At 39.9% G+C, this 27407-nt stretch overlaps 1 protein-coding gene across 1 annotated transcript in view; it reads left to right on the forward strand.

Moving 5' to 3' along the window:
• The window catches only part of LOC146064391 (maltase-glucoamylase-like), a 210397-nt gene that overhangs the window by 74971 nt on the left and 108019 nt on the right, over positions 1-27407 (forward strand). The window contains exons 21-30 of the mRNA XM_083177838.1: positions 2369-2457; positions 6890-6939; positions 7669-7836; positions 9614-9778; positions 15848-16051; positions 18141-18298; positions 22650-22818; positions 24121-24217; positions 25647-25759; positions 25844-25969. Coding sequence (XP_083033964.1) covers positions 2369-2457; positions 6890-6939; positions 7669-7836; positions 9614-9778; positions 15848-16051; positions 18141-18298; positions 22650-22818; positions 24121-24217; positions 25647-25759; positions 25844-25969 — 1339 coding nt within the window. The remainder of the gene's footprint in view (positions 1-2368; positions 2458-6889; positions 6940-7668; positions 7837-9613; positions 9779-15847; positions 16052-18140; positions 18299-22649; positions 22819-24120; positions 24218-25646; positions 25760-25843; positions 25970-27407) is intronic.

The following is a 27407-nucleotide window of genomic DNA, read 5'->3' on the forward strand; positions in this document are numbered from 1 at the left end:
CGGCGGGGGGTGGGTATGGGCAAAAACTTAGCTACGCCACTGACTGTATTGGTGTATTTGATTATTAGCGTGAAGACCACCCTGAAAATTGCCCTTTCTCTATGAAAATCAGCGTACAACATAACAAAAATACCATTATATACTATTTCTCACAAAAAGCTAAATGGTAGCGTGTAAAAGAAATTGTAACAAATGATGATTCAGACTTATTACAAATTCACTTCTCAGTAGTTAGCTGAAGGATAATTGCATCTCATCAGTAATTATGATAAGAGGATTATTCCCTTACAGTTGTATAAAATATTGCTTTAAGTATTCAGATGGACATAACATTATGCATTATGTCAACATTAAATACTGGTTTTCTTGCAAAAGCTGATTTTCAAGCAGCCTGGCATTATTCATCCCAAGAGGTCTGTTAGGCATCTGTAAATACGAAGAGCTACAAAATGAAAATGAAAAAAAAAAAAGTTTTGCTGAGATGAAAGAAAAGAATCTTGATGCTGGTGTTGCTTGCACAACTGAACTTGATCCCACATAATCCCAAAACACACCACCAATAAAAGGAAAGTTACGCTTCAAGCCTAACATTTGGTCAGAGTTAAATGACTTTGCGAAAGGTGTACAGTTTCATTATCCTGTCATAGCTATAGTGGAAAACTATCTGAAGTTCATGAAAGGATAAGAATTAAATTGCAATCCTGTGATACATTGTTTTAGTAATAGGAAGATTTGGAAGCCATTGCAGGCATCTAACACTGTTTTATATGAGCAACCCCGGTAAATGGTATTTTGTAACAATAATGTGGGTTCATCTTACCTGAAAAACTGAGATATAATGTAAAGCACAAAGATTGCACAAGGGATGGGAAAAATAACAACAGAATACTTAGAGCTACAGTATCATCAAAATGTACTTTGTGTAAGCCATAATAGATCAAGAGTTCATTTTAAAAGTACTAAAATGTTGTGTAGTATCACCGCATAGGCATATCCAGGTCACCTAACTAAAATAAGAAAAACACTGACGTAAAGTGTTCTTAACACCTTTGCTGCCGAGGGATTGTGTTAATATGCTACCGCAGGAGGCCGTGTCATTTCTCAGATGTTGGCGCCTTGTTGCTTGTGTTACTTAGAAGATCTATGAGCTCAGCATTTGTAATGGTGCTTGAAAACAATGTCTCAGGAACTGCTCTGTAATACACATTCTTGTATCCCCATTTGACCATAGCTGATAACGATTTTTGCTGATTTCCATGCTAACTTCAACTGAGCTATTCTTCCCCATTAAATAACATGTTTGAGCTTCTTTCATCATTGAAAGCCCCAACCATCATTGATACCTACCCACATTTTCTTGCACCTCTCCCGATTTTTGTGAGTCTCTGGGCCTTTCCCAGAGGGTAGGCAAATATGTATTTTCTCTCTCTGAAGGCTATTGATGTATTTTTCATTAGTCACTGTACATAAAATTATGGAAATGTTGAAGCTAGATTGGTTTACTGTGCATACTCCATAATGGCTCCTTTATGGAGGTTTAAATCCTTAACCAAGTTTGCTGCCATCTGTACTTCTTCACATGGGTAGCACTGTCTTGTTACTGTGCCACAAAGGGACACAGACCTGTTCAACTTAACTCCATTGAGACCATGCTATTGACCACCATGCTATTGACACATGCATAGCTAATATATTCTACTACAATGGTTCTCAAACTCGGTCCTCAGGACCCCACACAGTTTACATTTTCCAGGTCACTTGGCAGGTGCACAGTTGTATTCATTACTCACTGAAACATTTGAAAAGATCCAAAGGTGGAGCTAATTACTTCACTTTTGATTCTGTGAGGAGGCCTGCAAAACATGCACTGTGTGAGGTCCTGAGGACCGTGTTTGAGAACCTGTGCTCTACTACACTCTATTTAATAAGATGATTTAAGATTTCCTGTACTTTGTTTTATGTCAGTGGTTCCCAACCGTAGTCCTCAAGTACCCTCAACAGTTAATGTTTTCCAGGTCTCCACACAGAATCACAAGTGAAATAATTAGCTCCACCTGCATATCTTTTAAATTATGTACTGTTGGGCGTACTGTTGGGGGTACTTGAGGACCAGTGTTGGGAACCACTGATTTTATGTGATATTATTTTGTATGTGACCATTTGCCTTATATTGTGCAGAGTTAGAACCTTTTATTGTCAATTGTAAAACTGATTTAACCAGTATAGCTAAACATAATGAATTCAAATAAGCTAGATCACTTGAGTTCAAAACTAAATATGTTCATTGTGATATTTTAAACTGGCTAACTTGCACTTTGGTTTAATTTACAAATTATATAAATACTATTTTACCATCAATATGTTTTAGTCGGCAAAATCCTCTTGGACTTATAATTGCTTTGGATGATTCAATGTCTGCCAAAGGAGAATTCTTCTGGGATGATCTTGAATCGAGAGGTATGTACAAATAATTGTTGATGTATAATCTTATAGCAGCAATAAAGTTTGTATGTTTTTATTCCAGTGCAGTAAGAGATGTTCCAATATAATTAATATATTAATGTATACATGTATTGGATGTTTCAGCAGTAATTTTAATATATAGTTACTTACAAACTAATAGTCTGGTAAACATGCTGTACTTGTAAAATGCAGAGCAATACTGTATGTTGAAAACTTTTTTTTATATGAGAATTCTGACAATTTTCATCCTACATTTAGCTTCATCTATTGACCATACATCTCCATAATGGCACCTTAATGAGTTTTTAATTTGCATACCCATACTGTTAATCAAGATGGCCAGATGGCAATGGTTAGAAATTCTGTATAAGTACCTTGAAGATGCAGTTAACACACACAAAAAAACTATTATGCAATGTATATTTGAGTAAAAGATCCTGCTAGTTAACAGTATACGTGATTGCATACATCTTTCTATGTATTAAAACACTCAGCATTATTGTTATGAGTTCAATTTTTACAAAATAGGTAAATAGACATACAATATAGGCAACACATTTGAGCAAAACAAAAAAAACAAGTGCACTTAATAAAAAAAAAAGGTACTCTTGACTTATAACAGAGCCCATCGCGGCCATCGCGGGCATCGCATGCACTAAAAAAACGGGTGTGATGCGACCGACGCGATGGGTGCGATTTCCCATAGGGAACAATGTTAAATGTCTCAATTGACCCGTTTTTACTGTTCAATGCCTCAATGGTCGCGATTTTTCCATAGGAAACAATGTTAAATGGGTCACAGAGCCCAAATAGGCACCCTGAAGTGTGAAATGGCCCCCACAATTGTTGACGCCACCCCACGATCAACGTGAACCCGAAGCGTGGCGAGCGCAGCGGCGGTACGCGTCCTCCGACCTTTTCATACCCCCACTATCCACGTCGGCGTGGAGTTGAGAATAGAATAGTGTGGCGAGCGCAGCGAGCCACCGAGCCCGAAGCGTGGCGAGGGGACGCGGATACCTTCACAGGTAAACGCGTCCCTTCGCGGGCTTCACAGGTATCCGCGTCCCCTCGCGGGGCTCGCTGCGCTCGCCACGCTTCGGGTTCGGTGGCTCGCTGCGCTCGCCACACTATTCTATTCTCAACTCCATGCCGACGTGGATAGTGGGGGTATGAAAAGGTCGGAGGACGCGTACTGCCGCCCCTCGCGGGCTCACTATGCTTCGGGTTCACGTTGATCGTGGGGTGGCGTTAACAATTGTGGGGGCCATTTCACACTTCTGGGTGCCTATTTGGGCTCTGTGGCCCATTTAACATTGTTTCCTATGGAAAAATCGTGACCATTGAGGCATTGAACAGTAAAAACGGGTCAATTGAGACATTTAACATTGTTCCCTATGGGAAATCGCGGGCATCGCGTCGGTCGCATCGCACCCGTTTTTTTAGTGCATGTGATGCCCGCGATTTTTTACCCGCGATGACCGCGATCAGAATCGCGGGCGCCGTGATAAGTAAAGAGTACCAAAAATGATATATATTTATATTTAGAAACAGGGGGCTCAACACTTACCATAATAAACTAACTCGCAATAATACACAAATAATCAAATGAATGATGGTGAATGAATAATGAATTGAGCAATGCATTTAAGCTTCCAGCCCATCACCAAGGGACCCCACTTCACTGAAAGTCCTACTCTAACAACCAGTCTCTCAAGAACCTGGCAACTGCTAACACATTATAGCTAGACTGTGTGCTTGTTTCCTGGTCGTCATCACCCGCAGGGGAAGACAGTACTAGATTGCGGAGTTTTGTCTATAAATAATATACCAAGCCCTACTCTACACAGATCGCTCAGCACAGATTGCGGTGTGCATTGTGGGTGTACCGTGATGTGTGCTGAGCAATTGTGCTTAAACACATTGCTCAGCCTCTCAATACCCGTCGCCCAGTGTGTACGGGGTTTAAAGCCATGTACACACTGGGCATGCTTACAGGCAATTTTGACTACATTGTCAAAATCTCCTAGAAGATTAGGCAGAATTGCCCCGTGTGTACACAGCGGGCGATAGTGATGAGCAGCCCTGCAGCATCGCTATCACCCAGCCAAATAGACAGTTAAGGCAATAATATTTTTGCTAGATGCCGCATGCACTGTGTATTTGGCCGCAAGCTGGGGAAGGAAGGCTATAGTTAGCAGTATAATCTCTGACGGCTAACTACATCTTGAATACACATGGGGCATCATCCAATTTGCCAGGATTGAGGCCGTGTGTACAACGCTCGGGTATATACAACATACTTTACATTATTAGCATTAATCAGTGTCAGTGATTAGAGCAGAATGATCTGCATTTACTCAAGCTAGCTAAACTAATAGGCCACCGGTCTATGGAGCAAATGTACTAAGCCTTGAAGAGTCAGAAATTGGAGACAGATAACCCACCAAACAACCAGCTCCTGAAATTTTTCAAACACGGCCACAGTTAGGAGCTGATTGGTTGATACTTTGGGGGAAATTTACTAAAGGAAATGTGTAAAAAATAGGTGTAAAAATAGGTGTATTTGTATCCAGAAATACACTTATTTTTGACATTTTCTATCCCGAAAATACGGCAATTCGTATTGATGTGCTATCAATACGAATTGCCGTATTTTCGGGATAGAAAATGTCAAAAATAAGTGTATTTCTGGATACAAATACACCTATTTTTACACCTATTTTTTACACATTTCCTTTAGTAAATTTCCCCCTTTATCTCTCTCCCCTTTATCTCTCTTAAGGGGCCTGCGCATGGGGAGATGTTGTTGAGTGATCTGAGCAATGTAGATTAAGCAATTATGAACTATACTATAGACTGTCAACATAACATAATAGTTCTTTATAAACAGCTTGGTAATAGTAGCATGATCACTGACTATGTGCACGATTCAGTCCTGATCGCTGTTGTGCGCATTTGCACAGCGGCTGATAATTGATACACTGCGTAAGGCTCTGCTAGTGAAGAAATATTGCTACTTTTTCCTTTGCTAGCCGGTCACAAGGTGATTGACAGGAAGTAGGTGTCTGGGGGTAGTAACCGGCCATTCAGTAGGAGTGCTAAGAAAAATCCAGGCGTGCAAGAAAATCGCTAGGCACGCCTAGGAAAATGCAGGCGTGCCCAAGCATTTTAGGGACGGGGGCGTGACATCAGCTCCAGTCCGGATATGCATGTATTTATCGCAGCCACCAAATAAGTCTCTAGCTACTTCTAGCTAGCAATGACTGGTGCCGGGTGGAAAAATCATTTGTGCAGTGATTACATTAATTCACAAGTGTGGTTTCACTCTAGCAGGGCAGAGTCTCCATGATATCTGGACACTGCTAATTCTCTTAGCAGCGATCAAGACTGAATTACCCCTATGTTTCCTAATGTATACACACAGTAGCTATTGTGTATGCTACAGCTATGTGTAGGGGGCAAACAGGACACATGAATGCAGCATCACAGAGGGCGTGGTTACATGTACCTTGCAGTTCCAGACCTGGGTAATATTCACCTGCTCTACCATCTCTTTTCCCCTTTAGATCAGTTAAGGGGTCAAATGCTTAATTGCTTGTTTTCTCTTGTCTCCACTAATGAAAACATTTTACAATTTTCTTAAATTCCTTAAATGCTGTATACTTTAATGTTAACCTTCTTGTTTGCATTTCAATGTTTCATATTTAGTTTTTTTTGCATTTACAAAGTGCAGGATTATAAATAAGGTATTCATAAAGAAAGTCACAGGTGAATCTTTAAACAAAGGCTTTTGGGTTTCCAAGACTCTACAGTTCGTTTGGCAGCAGCATATACCTGGTGTTATGTGATGTAACCAAAAAACTTTTCACTGATTCTCGTTGACAAAATAAAAAAAGAAACGTAAAAATTAAACAAATCAATAAAAAATAAGTATTGTCTATTTGCTAGGTCTTTTATTTAGTTTTGATTGGACATTTGTGACTGATTACATTCTGACTGTTGAAAGTGCAGCAATAATTGGAACATACTTAACGACAAAAGGTCAGACTTCTAGGGCCTGTGTTTAGTCCTGTTTATGTATATATTCAGTGTTGCTCTTTTCACACTACAGAGAAGAATAATGAAATTGATTTTCTTCAATGATAACAAATGTTACTTGGTGGTGGCATGTTCTTTATCACTGCAGAGTTTTAGAGACCCAAAAGCTTCTTTTTAAGATTCACTGGTGATCATTTTGAGAAAACAAACAATAAAACTCAACAGCTACATTAGAATATTGAAAACCAACAGGATTTTTATAGACATAAATATAAGTCAAATGTTAATCAGTACATGGATGATCAAATATATTAACATGATATTAAATAATATTGTTTTAGTCTTTAGAGGGTAGTTTTTTATTTAGTTTTTCTTATGTTTCTAGGCACCATAGAATCTGGCAACTATACCTTATATCATTTCTCTGTTTCCAATGTAAGTATTTGCCATGTAATTCTATTCAAAGTATGGATGGGAGAGATTCCAGCTGTATCAATGTCAGAATTAAATTTGAGATTCAATGAAATTGTTTGTGGCCAATAACGTATTAAATTGAACTTAATCAAGTTAAATGATAAAGTGGAAGTAGATTCTGATATAGCCAGCTAGTAACTGTCAAGTTACAGGCATGGTTTGAAAAATGACAGTCGGGGGCTGAATGTCATTGGCCGGTGCATTATCTTCTTCTAATGTATCATTTATCCAGGCTTAACCCTTTGAATGCAAACATCTTTGGGAGAGAGGTGCAAACTATCTGCTAAAAATGCCAGCATCGCTCACATTTCTTATATAAATTCAAATAAAAAATGCTGTGTAAAAAAAGATTACATTTCCTACTGTATATATGGTAAACATTACATGTCATTATGATGAATAAAAATGTTTGCTTGGCAATTTTCACACCAATTTTGACAAATTCACTTGCCACTCAAAGGGTTAATACATCTGCCAAAAGATAAATTACATGTCACTTCATTACAACATTTCTGCCAACTGTACATTAACTGTACAGTACAACATTAAAATGGCAATCTTTGCTTGATAAAAGGAAAGATATGAAAAAAACACGGCAGCCATAAAAAATGCAATTAAATGTTTATTTTACTGTCTGTCATATTCAGTGCTTTAGAGGATTATTATTATTGAGCTATGTTTATATTTCAGAATATTCTAAACATGGAAGCAATCACAGCAGCATATAATGACCCAAACAATCTAAAATTTGAAGAAATTAAAATACTTGGACTACCCATGGGTAGTAGAAATGTGACAGTAAGGAAAGGTGGTGTTGTGCAATCCTCACCTCACTCATTTAGACATGATATCTACCAGGTAAGTAAACATCAAAGTTTCTTATATTTGTCTTCTTGTTAAAATACTTTCTTTTCCTGTTTTTTCAACCTCTTTAACCTTGCAAGTAGAATTCCTTCTGTATATAATTTCGGAAAGATATACAATGTAGTGGAAAATATATATGCTTGGAGTCCGGGAAATGACAAAAGGTGTAAACACATTTGACTATAAAATAAATGATGCAGTATGCATGATAACAACCATCGTTAATGATATCTTTGTGCTTATTGTCTAATGTGATCACACTATATGATGTGGGATGTGTGCTCCCGCAAGTCATATGTGATGTTCGCCATCATCTTTACATGCTCCCCTCCCACACAGTCAATCGTGGTGACAATCTGGGATCCGTTGCGCACTGGGTTCTTTCGATATACGTATCATCTAATGTGTGTACCCAGCAGTAGGGCTATCAGATGCAACTGTAAGCACTGAATCGCTCACATTTCTAGCATGATATGGCTGAAGGAAGATAGTTGGCAGTTCCCTATGCTGCCATTATGTGTTCCCAAATAAACATGGGATCACCCTGCCTCTGGAGGGGTTCAAGACTTTAGTTAGACAGTGTCAGTCAAAAGGTCGACAACTCTTGGTCGAGGTACTTTAAGTCGACTTGGTCATTAGGACATCATGATAATGATTTACACTGCATATGGTCAACATAAGTTTTTAGGACAGATGTATGTGGACATATCCATAGACTATAAATTCTGCAAAATACAAATATTCAAATACAGTGTGAACTTATTTCAGCTATTGTCAAAATGCATCTACAGTACATACAGTATATTCGAAAAATACATGTTAAGCACTTTTGCCACTATGTCTGGCTTACACCGGACTGCAGAGTGGAAACGAGAAGGTTATGGTGGAATATGAAACTTTAGTGACACATCTACAGTATAAAACTACTTGTTTTGATAGTCACAACATTTTAAATTAAACTCACTTTATATTTAGATCACAAATAAATCTGTTCTTGCTGATTCCAGGGCTCTGCATGGCACCCTTTCTATTCAGCACTGCCAATCACTGGGGGCAAAATCCAGCACATACATCAGATATATGATAACAAGTATGTTTATATGTGCTAAGCAGTCCCCCCTGCACTAGATGGTCAGCGATGCAACCAAGGGGTTTCAGCCACCAGTGACTGTGACACAATTAATCACACATACCCCATAAATACACAGTTTCAAAATACATATCTCTTGCCAGATGCCTTGTTTGGTAATATGCAATAATGATAATGCTATCAGTAATAATATACAATCATGACGATAACGGTCTACAATAATATGCAATGATGAAAAGGTCTACCACTAGGTGCTTCCCTGGACTAACTGAATGCATACTGACCTCTCCTTATGTAAACCTTCAACGGCATTACTGTACTCTACAGTATATCAAATATTGTCGATGTACAAACAGGGAAAATTAATTTGAGCATTTACTATTGTACCAATACTGTTAATTCTTCATTTTCATGGAGCGTAAGTAGAGATACAGTACTTGCATACCTGGTGTACATTTGGCCCAACTCTACTGTTGTAAATGGTCATATACCTGTAAATGTGCATTTTTTTATATACATGCTGTTTCCATTAAAGACCAGAATTCAAATATGTTGAACTCTTACGGAGCCTAGCTGTATCACTGCTGTTTCTTATCTAAATTAGGGGGAATCTTATCAGTTCAAACTATAGCGCACACTGCAAAGGGCAGGTTATCAATGCTGTATCATGTGTATCTGTAGGTTCTACACATAACAGGCCTCCAGCTGACATTGGGAGAATCTTACTCTGTAGAGTGGGATCAGCTTGGCCCACCAGCCTTTGTGAATGACTCAGAAAAGTTTGATTGCCACCCTCAACCTGATGCGACTGAACAGAAGTGTATCGAGCGTGGCTGCATCTGGAAGGTGGGTGTAATAAGATGAAGCTATGCATTAATACACTGTACAAGCGATTCTAATGTATGTAGAAATTCCTGTAAGTTATATGTGTATATAGCTAATGAGCTCTGGTTTAGTTCCTTAATATTAGTATATTCATATACATTTAGTGTTCTTTAGGAAATACAGTATTATATTGAATAATGCTCCCTTAACGTAAATTATTATCGGCACAATATTTAATTACAATTAGGCATAATCTTGACTTTTGGCTATATTAGTCTACAAGTTCATGGAAAATGATGCAACATATACCAAAGGAATGTCAAGTTCTTATAAGTATATAGATAGTTAATGTACACACTGGGAATCATTCAGTGGTTGGAGTTGCTATCACTGCTGCCTTCATAGAGATAATATGGTAATATAACAGGAGCTATCACACATCCTGCTGCATTACTGATCTGGACTGCATCGTATCATGCATTATTGGATCCTCTCCAACACCATCAACTAGCCGGCCAACGCAGCTGCTACCGGGAGGCCAGGAAATGTCTCTCCTCTGATGGAAATACGGCCACCTTGCCTCCCCTGCAACAGTGGCATCACACCTTCATCTGGTGGAACGGAGGCCATTGCCGCCCCTCTCCCTGTCCCCAGGTGGCATAAATCCCTGACAGCCAAATGACATCCTGCGTTCATCATTACAGGACCCATCAGCACATATACAGAATGAGTCCCCCTCATGTGCAAAGTACTGATGATACAGCAGCTCTAACGAATGACCCCCACTATTATGTTTATCTTACTATTTCTTTGCAAGGAATGCCCCATACATTATATCATACTGATTCATAGCATTATTATTTTCAGCACTGATAATATATATTTATTTTTTTTCAAAGAAGATGCTATAGGGTAAATATGTCATCCATTATTATATCTATTGTACACGTTAAATCTTTAAAACATTGTCACATCCTTTTATAATCAACTACATGATGACAGATTAGAACCAAAACATGACATACTATAAATAACCACCGGACTACAAACATCGTTAGTAACGCATAAACAATTGTTCAAGGGAAATCATGCTGGCGAAAGTATGAACATGTGCATTGATGCCTGAACCTTACAGGCGGTAGAGCACGAAGACCAGTGAATTGCACAAGAGACAGCTTATTTTCTCACAGACTCTGCTTTAGACTATGGGTTACAAACATATTACATTTTCCTCTGCATCCTTGGCACAGTGGCTCCCAGCTCTGGCTGTGGACATTCAAGTTATACTTTTGTAAATATTGATGTACCATGTTCTCTCTGTAAGATTTATTTTACAGTCTTGTTAAAATGAAGCTAGATAGAACAAATGACAGAGGGGACTAGTGGTACCATATCCAAGCTATTCTGTGGCCCAGTGAACAAGGCTGAGACTGGGATCACATCTCTGCCCCATTTGTATCTCTGTATAGCTTGCAATGTGTCTGTATCCTGGAGAGCAGTCTAGCGATGTTCTAGTCCTGGTCTGGATTATGTTACATGTGCTGGAGGTAGCGCTGGATTAATGTTCTGGGGTGTCCAGTGTAGTTAAGACAGGGGGGCCTAAGGTCTAAATTTAAACTCATAATACAAATCATTATATGTATATGGGATGTGGTCAGGGTGCTGACAGTAGGTATCCTGATGGGTGTGTATGCAGGGAGTGGGAATGCTAAGCTAGTTACAAGCAACGAAGGCACAAATGTTCATATATTATACACATGGTAGACATGCAGTGACAGTACTAGTGATGACACCTAGGGCATTACTTTGCTTCATTTGCAAAAGCAAATTCACTCTCTAATGGACAAAACCATGGCCCTTATTCTGATCGGTGCGGTAATATCCGCGTGCGTTCGTGCCGCCAATGTTTTGTGTCTGCGCATGTGCAGAGGCGTCTCTGCGCATGTGCGAGCGGGGCGTACGGCCAAATACCGCATGAAATGTGAACACTACGAACAGAGGGTGGAGAGGGGCGTGAAGGGCTATTTGGGCTCATTACCATATGCATACGCCCCGCGTTTCATGGGCGTTCCCATGAAAACGCTGGGCGTACGTATGGTAATGCGGCCGTGACGCACGTGTAGGGGGCGGACATATGACATCGCCGGATGTCAGCTGCCCGCCCAGATCCCTGCTTTTTTCCATGTGGTCTGAGGTTGCGGGAGCTGGTGGAGCACTCGGTCCTGCATTCGATGGTCTGCGACCATCGAATGATGGGGGAGGTTCCCTGAGATGGAGGCGGCGTATTCCGTGAAAAATACACGTGCGGTCCGTTCGGCCAGCTTCTTACCGCGTACGTACGGAGTTGGCTATCCGTATGGAAGGCGGGGTTTCGCACGCACGGTCCTGGCCGCATATTCGGATCCAGCCACACCGATCAGGATAAGTGCCCATGTGCACTGCAGATGGGGAAGATGTAACCTGTGCTGAGAGAGAGTTAGATTTGGGTGTTTTTGGTTTCTGTGCAGAGTAAAAACTGCCTGCTTTATTTTTACACTGCAATATAAAGATATCAGTTTGACATACAAACCCCACCCAAAACTAACACTCTCTACACATGTTGCATCTGCCCCCCCTGCAGTGCACTTGATTTTGTCCATTAGAGAGAGAGGGTGAAATTTAATATGATGAGAGATTCCGAAAGCAAATTGGTTCACTGGTTCACTTGCAAAAGCAAATTCTGGAGGATATTTAATAGGATGAGAGACTCAGAAAGTGAGAGATTTGGCAAGAAATCTCCAGTTTTTTAAAGAGGCAAACATTTACACTGCAAAATCAAACTGGTTTTGCAGTGTAAATGATTGTTGCTTTAAATAAAAACCTGGAGATTTTTTACCAAATCTCTCACTTTCTGAGTCTCTCATCCTATTAAATATCCTCCAGAATTTGCTTTTGCAAGTGAACCAGAATCAGGCCCCTAGTGTGGCAAGTAGACCCTGTGTATCTGAAAAAATGGGCGTGAAGGTGTAGCCTCCTGAGAGCACCACTGACATCACTAAATGGGGCATGGCTTTGTGAGGAAAGAAAGCCCTTATTACGTATTGCTGGCGGGAATGTGGGTTTCCTCTGGTGACTCCTCCTGGTTGTGATTCTTGAATACGCCAACAGCTAAGGGTCTAACAGTTGAGTACATTAGGAGGGAAAAATGAATGATATTAAAAGCCTAAATGTAATAGTACTGTATGCTGTAATTGTACATGACTGACTCAAACCCTGCTCATTTGACATTTAAAAATGTCAATTTGTTACACAGATGGACTATATAATTACTGTTTAAAACTTCTCCTTTGCTATTTTCAAAACAAACAGTGCAGAAAACATCACATTTAACAATGCAGTCAAACAAAATGGCAGATATCTGAGGTTTAACTACATTCCCCATATGCCGCAAGTTCTGGAGAGTGAGATGTCCAAAGTTTGGACCATAGCCAATGGGCTTCTGATTGCAATGTTGTCTGAGAGATATTTCATAGAACAGCCAATGACCACACATGTGCAAAAGGACAACTCAGCCTTATTTATAGAAGTTCTTATATTATTGCAAAGGGCAGCTCTTCTTGGGAGAGCTGTCCTTTGCGAATTTGCTTGCAATTGTTCAAGCATGCTGCCAGCCAGGGCCAGTGCTAGTGTGTTCAATGCCCCCTGTAATCTATCTATTTGCACCCTCCATCCCATATGTTATAAAGGGACAGTGTACCATGAAGGTGTTGTCTCACATGGAGGGGTGTGGCTACACAATAGTACCCCCAATTAAAATGAAACTACACAGTAGCATAATCTTATTCACAGTACATTGCATTTAGGGCCTAATTCAGCATGGATCACTAATTAGATAATTTGCAAATGGAATGATTAACATACAGCTGAGCATGTGTACCAGGAGATTTAGCGACTGAAAGAGCAAATGGATAGCAAATTGAATGGAGCAGCAGTTTGGCTGGCAGGAAGCCGGTGTTTAGGGTGGGAACCCACTGTTTTATGGGTGTCTTTAAAAAAATTCAGGCGTGCACTGCATTTTTGAGATGAGTCTATGACATCAGCAGTTACCACTTCCAGCCTGTCTCAGTCATAGATTAGTGGTAAAAAACAGGCAAAAGAATAACACAGCGCTGAATTGAGGAGAAATTAAATTATACTGAATACCATGGGATGATAATAAAAAAACATTTATTCAATTAATGATAATAGACATGATGATATTAAAATAGAATTATGCTAAAAAATCAACATTTGAAAGGCATCATTAATAGCAGCAAATTGTGTGGCACTTGGTTGATATAAATAGTATCATAATGTGAATCCAGTCTCTCACAGTGGTATGAAAGAAAAAGATACCAAAGTCTCGTTCCTATGGTGACCAATAGATTAAATCATGGGTCCTCAAACTGTGGCCCTCCAGATGTTGTGAAACTACAAATCCCAGCATGCCTTGCCACAGTTTTAACACTCCCTTATAGCAAAACTTTGGCAAGGCATGCTGGGATTTGTAGTTTCACAACATCTGGAGGGCCGCAGTTTGAGTGCTGTTATATTTTTGTTTATGTGTTTTACCTTCTGTGATGTATGTATATACTTATTTGTTGTTTTCCTGTGTCTGAAGGTGACATGAAGGATATATGCAGCATGAAGTGACAGGGCCCCATACATCAGCAATTAATTGTGACAATTTTCAGATATGGAGATGATTGCCACAATTAATTTTAGATGTGTGGGCTCCCCCTTTTGGCAATCCCAATCAAAATCGCCAATCGATTGCTTAATCAGGTTTTTAAACATGTTTAATAATCTGGTATTATCTGCAGATATTTTTTATATGTGTGGGCATTCCCAATTCGTCTTCTTTATCTATTTACATTATGAACAGCTGAAATGACAATCGATTGGGCAATTTCCAGATAAGAAGATGGAAAAATCTGCTGATCACTGAAATAAATCTGTAATGTGTGGGCAAAGTCAGATAGATTGTGAAATCCATTTATCTGGCCAAAAAATCCCTATATCTGGAAATCCATAAATTGTGATTGCTGATGTATGGGGCCCATTACCTTGTTCTCATTACCAATTCATGTTATGACCAGTTCCAGTTTATTTAAAACTAATCATGCCACAAAGACCTTTCCAATGTGTGCCTTATGATTGAAGCTTAGTCCAAGAGGTGATCCTGACTGCGTGGGTAAAACTCAAATGCCAACATGGTATTCCCTCAGAAGCAGATCTCAGACACTCACTGTTTGTAGATTCTCACTCGATGAGTGCTTGTTGTGAGCAAGGAGTTCCTGGAGTGGAGATTTCTTTGAAACAGAGGGGGATCTTGAAGCCCAGGGACGTGGGTTTTTCAAAGGGGTTGAAAAAGCCAGTTTAACTGGCGAAATGCATCAGGTTTGCCAATGACCAACCTCTCCCTGGAAATTGCCAGTCTACTAGACCTCTCCACAGCTGATTATTTACCAATCCCTGACCAGACCTACCAATTTCCATCCATAGGATCCTCTGAGTAACCCATCTCCCTGTGTTACCTACTGCTCTCACTGCTATCTGGTATAAAGTGTGACAGGCGCAGCTTGCAACGACAGCAGGGTAGCAGAGCAGAGAGCGCGCTTCTTTAGCACAGCACCTCCCTGTACTGCATACCCTTGCTGAGTGTGTTGTGCCAGCTCTGAATTGAACATTACTAAACATTGTTACAGATGTGTCCTGTCTTCTACAGATTTGCTGCATAGCGCATGCAGCATGACTCCCATTATCTGTGAGTTCAAGTGTATGCAAACACCCTCTGTGTCTATGGAAAATCCCCACTGCAAATGGATCAAAACTTCCCACAATGCCTACTCATCACAGGAGAATGTGCTGCAAGGCTGTAATAGCAGGACACACATTTATGCATGCAATCAGGGTTGGGATGCATCGCATGCAAAATGCAATGCTTGACGCATCCCACCAATTTAAATCTTTAAAGTTAAACTTGTGCTCTTTAAAGTTAAATTGTATTAAAAATTTGTTTACTTGGGAAGTTTCTATACTCTTACTATATTTAACACGTATTAATTCCAGGTTGCTAGTGTTGCCGGCATACCATATTGCTACTATCCAGAAGATTATGGCTATGTTGTTGATAATGAAGTTTCAACACCTACAAGTATCACTGTGGATATATCCTTGGGTCCCAGAATGGTACGACATTACAGTAAAGCCACCACTATCAACAAGCTGCGGGTGGAAGTAACATTCCATGAAAACCATATGCTCCAGTTCAAGGTAACTAGAAAAAGGGGAATGGGATGGATTTAGAGGCTTCAGTTCAGCTGTCCCATTGCTGAGTGTACAAGATAGCTTTCACCAGTGTTTATATCATTCTGTATATCTGTCCCATACAGTAACTGCTGAATGAACATTTTAATTTCCTGCAATTATCAACAAATCCTGGTTAATTTACATAACAGAATATAAAGTACAGCATTTCACATGCCTTTTTTTATTTATAGTTTTTCACACCATAAACGATACAAGGAGTAACTTCTATTTTCTAAGCATCCAGGGCCAATGAAAGAAGTGTTAGCTCCTTAAATAGCATTCATCCTCAGAAACGGTGTCCTCAACCCCAACTACTTCTCATTTTCAAAGACAGGAGATGGGGCAACATTAACTGCTCCATTTAGTCTGGGCAGTCACATCATAATACAACACATTTCTCCCAGTCTGTGACTGCAGTGTACATGTCTGGCCTGCATATGCTGGCTTTAAAAGAATATATATATCGACACTCGGAGACTTGAAACTTGTCGATAACAACAACTTAACCCAATCATGATACAAAGAACAAATCCGACGTTTCGGGGGTATGGCGCCCCTGTTTTCAAGGTACACACTCGTTCTGCACCTTGAGAACGGGGGCGCCATACCCCTGAAACGTCAGATTTGTTGTTATTGCACAAGTTTCAAGTCTCAGGGGGCCTCTGCACAAGTTACATCTGCCCCCACCTGCAGTGCACATGGTTTTGTCCATCTAAGAAGGATTTTGTCAGAAAGAGTGAACTAGAATAAGGCCCAGAGTGCCACTGATTTCTATGCACTTACTAATACCAGCTGGAGGCACCGGAGCAAGCCAAAAAGTGGCAGGAGTGAGTGCCAGTCCATCCAGAAAGTGTATATATATATATATATATATATATATATATATCTTACATATTTGTCACCTGTTATTTGTTTGTTTGTCCGATATGCATTAAGACACTGTTGGACCGATTTGCCCAAAAACCAATGCAAGGTGGCTTTATTGGGTCCAGATTAGGTTCATGAACACTAAAACCCCCCAATCCTGACCCAGTGGCATTCTTGAGGGCTCAAAAAGGGGTCTGGCCAATTCACAAAGTTGGTCAGGGAAGCAAGATACAAACCCGAGGAACACAGAGGAGGGGAATGAAGGTAGCAGGAAGCCACACACTGAGAGTTATATAGTGGGAGGAGCAGGGTCCCTTCGCAGCACAGAGTATATCAGGAGACGAAGCATGCTTTAGTGAGGAAAGGACTGCATGTGAAAGGGGCAGTGACATGATGTGAGGAGGGAAATGGAAGTAGAAAGCCACAGACTGAGGGCGGTATTCAATGTCAGGGTCACGGCAGTCGAGCTTGCTCGACCGCCGTGACCCAGTCCCGTTTTCGGTCAGCTCGACCGAGAACACGCAGGCAGGATTCAATGTCCCGCCTGCCGGGGAGCGAAAAGGGGGTGTGGCCGCGAGTTGCGACCGGGAAGAGGTGAGCTGCAGCCGGCAGCTCGTCACTTCCCAGCTGTTCTCGGCAGAACGAGCCCGACAGCTTGTGATGTCGAGCTCGTTCTGCCGAGATACCCTGCTCAATGCTGGGTGGGAGGTGCTCGCCGGAGATTGAATATCCCCCTGAGACTTGTGGGAGGAGTAGGGTCCCCATAAGCACAGGGTATTGCAGAAGCTGAGGGATGTGTAGGGAGTACATGGCTGCATGTGACCGTGGCAGTGACATTATGTGAGAAGGGGAATGGAGGAATCAGGAAGCCACAGACAGAGTTACATAGTAGGATTCCCAGAAGCACAGAGTATATCAGGAGATGAGGGATGTGTCAGTGAGACAGTGCTTGATACAACTCCACCTAAGTTTTCAACTGAAATATCAAAAAACATTAATTTCTACTATTATTTTAAAGATACCCCCGAGGATTTTTGTTGAAGATCTAAATGACCAGCGTGTCTCCCCTTAACTATTACATAGAAAGATGTCCATCTTATCTCTTTATTTCATAGTTTTCTATTCTGGTGTTTCTATTGTAAAAGAAGAAAGTGTGAGTTCTGATTTAAACATTTTTTTTACATAGATCGTTGATCCTAACAACAATAGATATGAAGTTCCTGTACAATTGAATAAACCCAGCAGTCCAACAAGTACAGAGCAAGAGCGGCTTTATGAAGTTGTTGTTGTAAAAGATGGGAAGTTTGGACTACGTATTATCCGGAAAAGCAATCGTGCTGTTGTGTAAGTAATAATGGTGACCAAGCCTCATATGTCCCAATTTCCCAGGGATAAAACTATTTTCAAGAACATTTTGCTATCAACAAATTTCACAAAGTTCATATTTAACTACATTTTCCTCTAACAGATTATTAAACTGCATTTACACTATTATATATTATTAGTTCTTGTAGTTTTTAAACTCACCATTTTCTACTTTAAAACATGGTCATTTTAACAGTGGAGGGGATCTGTGGGCAGCCTTCAGGTGGCCCCCTCCTCTACACAGTGCAATAGACTGCATTATGCCAGAGAGCAGGGTGTGGTTTCAGACAAGGGGCAGGATTCTCTAAACCAGAAATGCGGTAAAACCCCGATATGTTTTTTTATACCGCATTTCTGTATTCTCTAACCCCCCTTCTGCAGTGTCAGCACAGAAGCCTATGGGCTTCTTACCGCAGCGCTGTGTGAGGGATTCATCACAGTAAAAATGAGTGTGACTATGGGGGTTATTCTAGTTCACTCTTTCTGACAAAATCCTTCTTAGATGGACAAAACCATGTGCACTGCAGGTGGGGCAGATGTTACTTGTGCAGAGAGAATTAGATTTGGGTGGGGTTTTACTTCAAAGTGAGATCTATATTGCAGTGTAAATATAAAGCAGCCAGTATTTACCCTGCACAGAAACAAAATAACTCAACCAAATGTTACTCTCTCTGCACATGTTACATCTGCCCCCCTGCAGTGCACATGGTTTTGTCCATCTAAGAAGGATTTTGTCAGAAAGAGTGAACTAGAATAAGTCCCTATGTATCTATCTACATATCATATATGTATGTAGCACAAACATTACAGCCTCATGTGAGTACAGTTTATTGGCATTGAGGGGTGTATGTACAGTTGGACCATATTAGCCTGCTTGTCACAAGTGTAAAGAGACTCACAATATTTCAGGCAGTCCTCCGCAGGGTATGGATAATAGGGTTGACAGAACTAAGGTCCACATGCATTGGGTCGACCACTGAAGGTCCACATGGGTATGGATAATAGGGTCGACAGAACTAAGGTTGACATGCATTGGGTTGACCACTGACGGGCAACATGGGCTTATGTATCTGCCTGACGACGGGCTGACTAAAGGCCCGAAACCTTGCATGAGAATAAGTGGCATGTGTTGTTACTACCAGACTACGGGAGAAGCGCCCGGGGAATGCCGGTCCTATTGTGTGTTTGTAAGGATCTGTTTCCTGACACAGCACCCCGCCACAGAACATTAGGAGCGTGAGTGCCGGCATATCGATTGTTTTATATATATACTGTACATAAGTCTCAACATCACCAGTCACAGTAAAAAAAAAAAAAAAAGGAAAAAGAAAAAGTTAAAACATGGATATGTGTTAACGGATGGAAATTTACTAAGGCAAATACGGCTAAAAAAATATTATTTGTACTGCAAAATACAATTTTTTTAGGAGTATTCATATTTTCAGGATTTACTATCCTGAAAATACGTTAATTCGTAATCATGGCACATTTGTATTTGTATTTACAAATACATATGTATAGACCATCGATAGAATACGAAAAGGAATCCCCATTCAAAAGAATAGTGATTCCTAATTTACTAAGCCGTATTAAATATACGGCCGCTAATTAGCAGGATACGGCCGCTGATACGAATCCATACGCCATCGGTAAATACAAAGCAGTCGTATTTGACTGCTTTGTAAATTACCCTCCAGAATACAAATTTGCATACGGCTATAACAGCCGAATGCATTCGTATTCAGGCATATTAAGAATACAAATACGAATTTTCGTATTTGTATTCTTAGTAAATTTCCTCAATGACTGTTCACCCATTAATGCACATGCTTTACTATCTAATGGTGAGTGTATTCGGTTTTGGAATCCGTGACAAAAATAATCAAAATGTACGTAAAGGTTCGATGTTTCATGTAATATAGACCAGTACTGAACATTACATAGCATAAGTGACACTGTGGTATGGTCACATATTTTGGAGGTTAGAAATCAAAATACTCACAGTCAGGTAAACGTATTTTGTTAAGTAAATTAATTAAGCAACTACTTTTTGGAGAGGTCTGTTATTTTAGGGGACCATTAGCGAGCCAGAGGGAATATCTTCAAGCACTTCCTCAGAAACTCATTTGTGCTTTGAAAGCAATTGATTCCTCCGTAAAATGTCAGGCTCTCTCTTCTAATCAAATTCAGAACAAAAAGAAATTAGACTTCCGTCCAGGGGGATTATTGCTTGTATCATCTGTCCTTTGAGTCTGGAATGTTTGAGACACTCGGATTAGAGATGTTGATGGAAATGCTTAAAGCTGATATACTTTAAGAAATCGTCTTTTTAGCAGAGTCTAAGCAGATGAATCATATGCAGGCTATGAACGACATTTGTGTCTGTGGTATAAAATGGATGGAAGTAGCAAACTGAGATTTTTTTTTTCTTGTCAGCAAAACTGGCAAGAACAAGCAGAAAGAAATTCCCATATTACTACTTAATCCACCTTAATATTTTTATCAGTCCTGGTTTCTTATTGCATTTCTGCAGCAATCTATTTACCTTGGAATGAGGGGGGCTTCAGTGCACTGTTTGTGTTCTTCCTTTTAAACTCCTTCCTTTTAAACTCTTAAGTGAAGGACAACCTTTAAACTTAGTATTGCATATTAAGCACCAAGTGCCTATACAATGATAAGTAGTGGTGATAAATGCATGGTACATTTAAGTGGTATCTTATAAATAACTATTCTCACAGTTTCAAAGATTAGGGAGGGTTCAGTGCACTGTTTGAGGTCTCTGCTTTTAAGCTCTTAAGTGAAGGACAGCCTTCAATCTCAGTATTGTATTTAAGTACCAAGTGCTTATACAATAAGTAGTTGTGTCAAATGCAGGGTACATGTAAGTGGAATCTTCTCCATAACAGTCACTACTTCAAAGCTACTTGTCATGCAAGGCACCAGTGAATTTATAAATACAGTTAGTTAAGAGGCTGTAGTCATGGCGGTAAATTATCTATCCAAAGTGCTCACGACATTGATGGATTTGTCCATTTGGATTTAAATGGGCAATACTATTCTATACAAAACATGTCTAGTTTTGTAATTTAAATGATTGCCCCTTTAAGTCCAGCACAGCTTTTACCAAATGGGCATTCTTCCCAATGATCCCATATTTTTGGGGACTGACTCACGTTCCACCCACAGGCAGCAGTGTCCTGTGGTGGTGGTGGTGTGGGGGCAAATTTTGAAACCCAACTGTAACTGGCTGCTCTTCTTAGCAGAGTAGCCGTGATTAGATGCTATATGCATGTGCACAGAATCTAACCATGGAGACAGAGGGACTGGGGCATGGCCAGCAGCTCACAGAGCGCTGCCCATTCCCCCAAAGTGATTAAAAACGAGGGTGTGCATTGTGTTTATGACATTGTACAAAGCCATGCCCCCTTTGGGAGAGCGCAGCTGTGCAGCATTGTTATTTTCAAATGTTGGGAGGTATAATATGGTACCATATGTAGTGACACCCGAGCTGGCTGGAGGTGTGGGTTCCTGTCTGAACTTGGACTTTTTTTCCATTTACAAAGCATGGTTGTGCCTTGTAAATGATTGCCACTTTAAAATATGTTCAAATTCAGCTGGGAACCTGCACCTCCGGCAAATTCAAAAGTAATTTCATCTGGCCCTTAGAATCTATGTGGCTGGTGGTAAAGTGCACAAAGTAGATTAAGGGTGGAAATGGCAAAGAGTGTAGATAGAGCCTATTGCATGCTTATACCAAAAGAAAAAATGGATGTTCACCAACTGGAAGCTCCACATAATCAGTTTTCCTCTTTTTCATTAGCACTTTTTCTGGTTCCAGTGTAATCTCATATGAGGAGATACCAAACTGTTTTGTTTTATTTTTCAGAAAACATTTGCATACTGTACATTATGACGTTTAGGAGTCCACAATCAAGTGGCCTGACTGGACACACTGGGTTTCTGGCTGCTTAATAACTGACTATCATGTCTGTCATACAGAAGTAGTTATTTTGGCAGAAAAATGCTTATCACACAGAACTATTTTCAAGCCCCCCTACCCCCTCCCCTACACATACCCTTCTCCTGTCGCAATGATTGTCCTCACATTTTGCCAGACCCTTCAAAGCGGGGGTTTCCTGCTAAATGTGTAATTTGCAGATGTGTAAATTCGGACCGCAAATGGGATAGAATGGATGCGAATGGGTACATGTGTGCCCACTCAATCTCATTAAATTCCCTTATATTAGAGTACATCATTACTGTAGATGGAATTTTGCTTATTTTTTTAAAACAATGTGTATTTTATATGTATTTATTTTGTTTTTATTAGCTGGGATTCCTATCTACCTGGAATGACATTTGAAGATATGTTTCTTCAGATTTCCACCCGACTTCCCTCAGATTATGTTTTTGGTATAGGGGAAACTGAACATAAAACCTTCCGGCATGAAATGGGACGGAGACCTATAGGCCTATTTGCTAAAGATCAGCCTCCAGGAGTAAGTATATACTGAGTAAAACATGTATGCATGAACATAACTGTTAGGGACCCTAGTAGGTATCTCAGAGTTTGCACTGACTATGATCAGATTCACAATTTTTATCACCCTACACTAGAGTACCGTAAAGCCTGATGAATGGATGGTAGAGCCAAATATACTAAAATAAAATGAATATTCTATTAGTTTGACCTCTCTACTGCCACCATCTATGGTAAATATAGGAGCCCCCTAACACTTTATCACAATTTTGAAGGCTCAGAGACTAAGGCCCTTATTCAGATCTGATCGCAGTACAAATTTGTTCTCAAAATGGTCAAAACCATGTGCACATAACATGTAACATGTGCAGAGAGAGTTACATTTGGCTGGGGTGTGTTGAAACTGACATATAAATTGCATTGTAAAGATAATGCAGCCAGTATTTACCCTGCACAGAAACAAAATAACTCACAAATCTAACTATATACATGTTACATCTGCCCCACCTGCAGTGCACATGGTTTTGCCCATTTTGAGAACAAATTTGTACTGTGATCAGATCTTAATAAGGGCCTAAAACTAGCATGCTGTTAATGGTGCACACTATCTCACCCAGTATTTATTTTTTAATGAAACCCTGATATCTGCCCAGCTCAATGAAAATATTAATATTTCCCATAATAATCATATTCCCATCCACTTCCCAGGTACAATATCAAACAAATAGACAGATGACAAACAAAAGTTCTCTTAAATAATCATTTTAATGATTATTATCCTCTAATAAGCAGAGTAGGTCCTTAACTACAGTTGTTTGAGAAGTGGTTACATGAAGAAAATACATATATGTGTCATTATAGCATTGAACCCCCCCCTCTGGGTATGCCCGATTTGCTACTAGTCATCATCAGTAGCCCACGCTTGCAATAAGAACACATGTGGATACATTTATTACCCCTATGTCCAGCTCTGTATACTGTAGCTCAGTTGAATGTGGCCTCCGGATTTTGCCTACTCGTTACAGTCCAGATACACCAATTTGGTCATCAGTGTAGAAGCTCTTGAAACACGAGTAACCATATTGTCAGTGCCTTCATCCTCCCAGTTTTGGAGCATGTGTAGTGCAAATACATGTAACATATGCTCTGCAAGCAAGCTCAGCATCATCCATGGGCTGCATCTGTATATTGCAATATTTTCAAATGGTTTTCTCTTATCCTAAATACAGTAATAACTAGTATGTTAGAATAATGATCAACATTAGTAATCTAACACTATGAGAAATTACTCATATAAATGTTATTTGCTACATTCTTCCAGGATCATCTGAATTCATATGGTGTTCATCCATTCTATATGGGGTTGGATGAGGCTGGTAATGCTCATGGAGTACTTCTGATGAACAGCAATGCTATGGGTAAACTGGTATTTTAAATTTTTTTGAGCTTTGAATGTGTTATGAAGCATGGGCAGAATAGAACTTGCCGCCAGACACACACTGCAATACAGTACATCTGGTTTTATGGTATGAAATCTGGATCTGTTTCCTAACAGAATGTACTGTACAATACAGGACAGGCTGAGCAACAGGACCAGTGCCACACAGGCTCCTTAGTGCAGCTGCCACAGGTGACCAAGCACATGTATGACCAGATCAGCATGACCAGAAATGATTGCATACAGTGTAGTCTTGATTGCCTAACTCATCTTACCAAATTATTCATTCTAGCTAATGAGTGTTATCCCTTAGCAGTACCTCCTAAAATTTTAATTTGCATAATCAGAAGAACAAAATTCGTTCTGTGCTTGCTGTCTAACTACATGTTATTTGATATTTTGGGCAGATTATATGGTGTATGTTTTATATTGTATAATATATTACACTATGAATTTATTTGACTATTTTTACTATTAGCCACTTAAATATTTATTTTAAAAGATTTAATTAGGTTTAGAATGTATATTCAATGCAATGTTATTTAAAAAAAAAAATGAATTAAAATTGGTTCCTACGTCAATGGTCAGAATATCATGAGCATTGATGGATGGAACATTGCGACCATCACAACTTCGATTTCCTGGCAACAGGCCATTGTGGAAAAATAAACAGTTCATTGGGATTGGTTCTTGATGTTCAGAAAAGTTTACTACATATAACAGGTGATTGGGCTGCAATATATTGTACAGTATATTGAATGTAGTGGTCAGGTATGCAGCCACTGTGTTAATAAAAAAAACTATGTGCACATAAGAAAGCTGTCACCAGAATTCCGACGAATCAGAAATGCTACTTTAAGACATTATAACCAAGCTGCTATTATAACTTGAATCATGCCCATGATTGAGCATTATTTACAGTTATAATGCCAACCTGATTGAAATGTTTTAAGTAGCTTTTCACCTGTGTCAGCACCCTACAGTAGCTCTAGCTTTCTCCTGTCTACATAATACTCGTAGACATTGTTACTGATCAGAGGTTCCCAAATATTATCATCAAGGCACCCCAATGGCCCAGGTTTTAAGTATACCCATGGCTCAGGACAGATTATTAATTTAAATTGACTGAGGTATTAATCAAGTTACCTGTGGATATATTTAAATCCTGGAACCTTTGCTGTAGACAATTCACAAGGTCTTATCAATTTATCAAAATATATTGTAAAAGATAAGCATTGTGGTACCACGTACACATAACATATAAAAGAGAAATGTATCTCCATTAAACTAATTTATTTGCAAGATAATGTGACATAAGAATGTGTGATTTAATTGTTTAATGATCTCATATCATCCTGGTAAGATTGCATTACTAATCAGTTGTTTTCATGTGTAACACATATTTTCAGATATTACCTTACAGGAGACACCAGCATTAACTTACCGTACCATTGGTGGGATTTTGGACTTTTATGTTGTTATGGGTCCCAAACCGGAAGAAGTTGTTCAGCAGTACACAAAAGTAAAATGCTTATAATTAGAACATTTGCATTTATATTTGTCTTATAATACCTAAATTCATGATATTCCTATTTATTTTCCTTAGCTTATTGGCCGCCCTGTTATGCCAGCCTACTGGGCTCTGGGATTTCAGCTGTGCCGCTATGGATACCAGAATGATGCTGAAATCGCTAACCTGTATGATGAAATGAAACGTGCTCAGATTCCTTATGTGAGTATAAATATTGATTGTTACTAAGTAGTGCAATTAAGAATTAATCCGATGTATTCCTCATGAATCATTTACCTGTATACCACAATGTATACAGTACAAGGCCATTTATTTATACTGATACTTAATTTGTTTAACTAATTGGTACTTGTGTAATAGCACAGCGCCCGGCTATGCTACGTTTTCAGCGTAGGCTAAGCTACAACAGCTTAAGAATAAAAAAGAATTGTGCCTGCGCTGGCTGCTTCCAAATAATTGTATCAGACGTTTCTCAAAAAATTATAACAATTTATTAAAAAACATTCACATAAATAAAATCACACTGTATATAATGACTTGGAGTCCTTTTTAGGGGTATGTATCACTGGGATAGCGATTGTGTAAGTACTAGCTGAGAGTAATAAGGTGCTGTTAGATTTATATTACCATCCTGGTCAGTCTGGAAGATATTCATATACCTGATTTGGGATCACAGTCCTGAATTTTGCCCTTTGGAGACTGGGATTAGGGATCATGCAGATATCCCAAAAGCTGGAACTCCAGTTATTTCCAGGGAGGACTTCTATGGATGGTGAATGGCTGTGTCCCTTATGCAGCAGTAAATTTCAAACGACCAAATTTTGGATGCGTCCCATTTAGGGAAATGCAGGGTCTCAGGCACCGGGTCTCAGCAGCACAGTATAGGTGTATTAGCAAGGCTCAATGCGTTTCCCCGGATGTGACCTCCGGCTTCTTCAGGAGCAAGTGTATCAATGTGAGTTCTCAGCTCACTATTTGTACCTGAGGACTAATTGTCCATGACATACACCTGAGTGTGATAACCATATAAAAGCTTTAAATAACATGAGAAACGTCTCTAACTATATATAGAAATGCTTTTTGCATTGAGATGGAGGCAGTCATATATATATAAATAGCTTTTTCGTAAGAATAAACAGTTTTTCTTTCCCAACGGCTGCCTAGCGTAGTTAGCATAGTGACTCCGCGGCAGCCTAACGGCTGCCTAGCTTATTTAGCATACTGACAGTGTGGTGTTGACTTTATAAAATGTGGCGAGCGCAGTAAGCCACCGAGACTAAAGCATGGCGATCGCAGCGAGCCCTGCGAGGGGACGCGGAATACATGTAAAGTAATCCACATCTGCTCGCCACGCTTCGGGCTCGGTGGCTCGCTGCGCTCTCCACACTTTATAAAATCAACTCCATGCTGACGTGGATAGTGGGGGTATGAACAGGTCAGGGGGAGGTGTAATGCGTCCACTTGCCACGCTTCAGGCTGGCGTGATTAGTGGGGGTGTTTCAGGAACTGCGTAATGCTGACAGAATATGCTGGCCGCGGAAACACTATGCTGACTCTGATAGGGATGCTGACTACACTAACTATGCTAAGTGGCCACGGGAACACTAAGCTACTTCTGACTGACTATGCCAACTACGCT

This window comes from Crinia signifera, chromosome 3 (assembly GCF_055691185.1).
Source record: "Crinia signifera chromosome 3, ASM5569118v1, whole genome shotgun sequence".
In the NCBI taxonomy this organism is placed as follows: domain Eukaryota; kingdom Metazoa; phylum Chordata; class Amphibia; order Anura; family Myobatrachidae; genus Crinia; species Crinia signifera.